The sequence below is a fragment of the Arachis hypogaea genome, chromosome 9, assembly GCF_003086295.3.
Source record: "Arachis hypogaea cultivar Tifrunner chromosome 9, arahy.Tifrunner.gnm2.J5K5, whole genome shotgun sequence".
Classification (NCBI taxonomy): Eukaryota; Viridiplantae; Streptophyta; class Magnoliopsida; order Fabales; family Fabaceae; genus Arachis; species Arachis hypogaea.
This window is the reverse complement of record NC_092044.1, coordinates 99,318,759-99,321,061: the sequence shown is the minus strand read 5'-3', so window position 1 is coordinate 99,321,061 and position 2,303 is coordinate 99,318,759. Positions and strand designations below refer to the sequence as shown.

The window sequence follows — 2,303 nt, the reverse complement described above, 5'->3', positions numbered from 1 at the left end:
ATAGAAGTTGGTTCTCAACTTGACTTTTCCTTATTCGGTAAGGGTTAACTAAGTAATAACAACAACCTTTTACTATTACTCTTAAGAGATTCTAACAAGGATAGAACTTCCGATTAATCTTCTCCTAGTCAAGGCTTTTTATTGTTATTAATTATTTTCTTTGCAATTTTCTCTTCTTATTTCTCAATCTAAAACCCCAATTCACATGATTTGCATAACCAATAATAAGAACACCTCCCTGCAATTCCTTGAGAGACGACCCGAGGTTTAAAGACTTCGGTTATCAATTTTATTAGGGGTTTGTTACTTGTGACAACCAAAACTTTTGCACGAAGGGATTCTTGTTGGTCTAGAAGCTATACTTGCAATGAGGATTTATTTGTAAATTTTTAGACCGCGCAAAAATCCTCTCATCACCCCTCTCATGTTTCTAAAACTATTCGGGTTGAGCCGTGAAATGAGGAAGCCCGACAATTCTGTGGGACCATTTACACCAGATGTGATGAACTTCAAACTACCACAAAGATTCACCTTACCAATGACCCTCACCCCTTATGACGAGCTCGGAGACCCAAAGAAGTTCCTCAAGAAATTCCGAACAATAATGATCGTTAACGGTGCATCTGATCCTATTTTATGCCGTTGTTTTCTGAATTATTTAGACGGTCCTGCACTTGACTGGCTTTGTGCTTTGCCTGCAGGTTCTATCTCGCAATTTCAGGAGCTGGCCAAACTATTTGAAGATCATTTCGCTGGATCTGCAATTTATCTGCATGATTCAGATTATCTGAATACAATCAAGCAGAAACAGAATGAGAGCTTGAAAGACTATATGACTAGGTTCACGAAGGTCGCAATAAGCATACCAGACCTCCACCCCGAGGTCCATCTGCATGCCATCAAGAGCGGATTTCGGCCAGAAAATTTCCAAGAGACCATTGCGGTAGCCAAGCCAAAAACCCTTGCCGAGTTTCGTGAAAAGGCCAAGGGACAAATTGATATCGAGGAGCTTAGACAAGCTCGGAAGTCCGACAAAGCATACTACCGAGACGACGATAAGACGCAAAATAGTAAGAGAAATTTCAAAATAACCCCTCGATTTGATTCTTACACGCAGTTCAATATGAAGCGAGAGAACATAATCAAAGAGATTCTGAACCCAAAATTGATCAAGCCACCAAGGAACGCCGGTACGTATCAAGATACCAAGAATGTGGACAAATCCAAATATTGCGCTTTTCACCAAAAGCATGGCCACACCACTGACGAATGTGTAGTGGCAAAAGACCTCTTATAATGGCTAGCTCGGCAAGGTCACCTTGACAAATACATAGGAGGTCACATATAGAGGCGTACACCATCTTCCACAAGCAATACTTCGTCCGAACAACAAAACCGAGGAAAGGAGAAGGCATCCTCAAGCCAATATGAACAACCTCGAGGTATAATCAATTGTATCTCAGGAGGATATGGCAGTGGAGGATCATCAAACTCGGCCAAAAAACGATCTTTCTGAGCAATATATTCGGTGGATGGACTATAGTATGAACCCCAAATTGTGCCCCAATTTCCACAAATGACATTTACACGAGCTGATTTTGATTGCAATATCCAAAATATGGATGACCCTGTAGTCATCTCTCTTCAATTAGGAGATCTCCTGGTGAGGAAGGTACTCCTGGATTCGGGGAGTAGCGCCGATGTTCTATTTTATTCCACCTTTCAAAAGATGAAGCTCAGCGACAACATCCTCTAACCAATGCGTAGAGACTTGGTCGGCTTCTCAGGTGAACGAGTCCCATATTGGGATCAATGTGGTTGCAAACCACACTGGGTGAACATCCACTTTCCAAAACATATGATATTCAATATTTAGTAGTAGATTATTTTAGTCCCTATAATCTTATACTTGGCCAACCTTTTTTAAACAAGTTCGGCATAATTGTATCTACAGTTCATCTCTACATTAAGTTTCTTGTGCAGGACGAACAAATTGCAACTATCCATGCAGAAAAAAAAAGCATGACAGTGCTACAACATGAGCATGAGGCTACCAAACCATTCAAAACAAGCTTAGGTCAACAATGTCCACCTTTCCAACAACAACTCGGCACACGCCGATCTAGACCACAGAGCCAAATTTCTCAAACGACCTACGCCAACAGATGAGTTACAAAAAGTATATTTCAATAATGATTCTAATAAATACACCTATGTAGGTACATCAATAAGCACGGAAGAACTGAAAACAGTACAAGCTTTACTACAAGAGCAAGCCGATCTTTTCGCATGGAAACCTTCTG

General features: G+C 40.8%; 1 protein-coding gene across 1 annotated transcript; it reads left to right on the top strand.

Annotated features, from left to right (window-relative positions):
• The first annotated feature begins 457 nt into the window (after nt 1-457).
• LOC112709365 (uncharacterized) lies at nt 458-1,297 on the top strand. The gene has a single exon (XM_025761252.1). It carries the CDS (start codon nt 458-460, stop codon nt 1,295-1,297), a length of 840 nt encoding a protein of 279 aa, XP_025617037.1.
• The last annotated feature ends 1,006 nt before the right edge of the window (nt 1,298-2,303 follow it).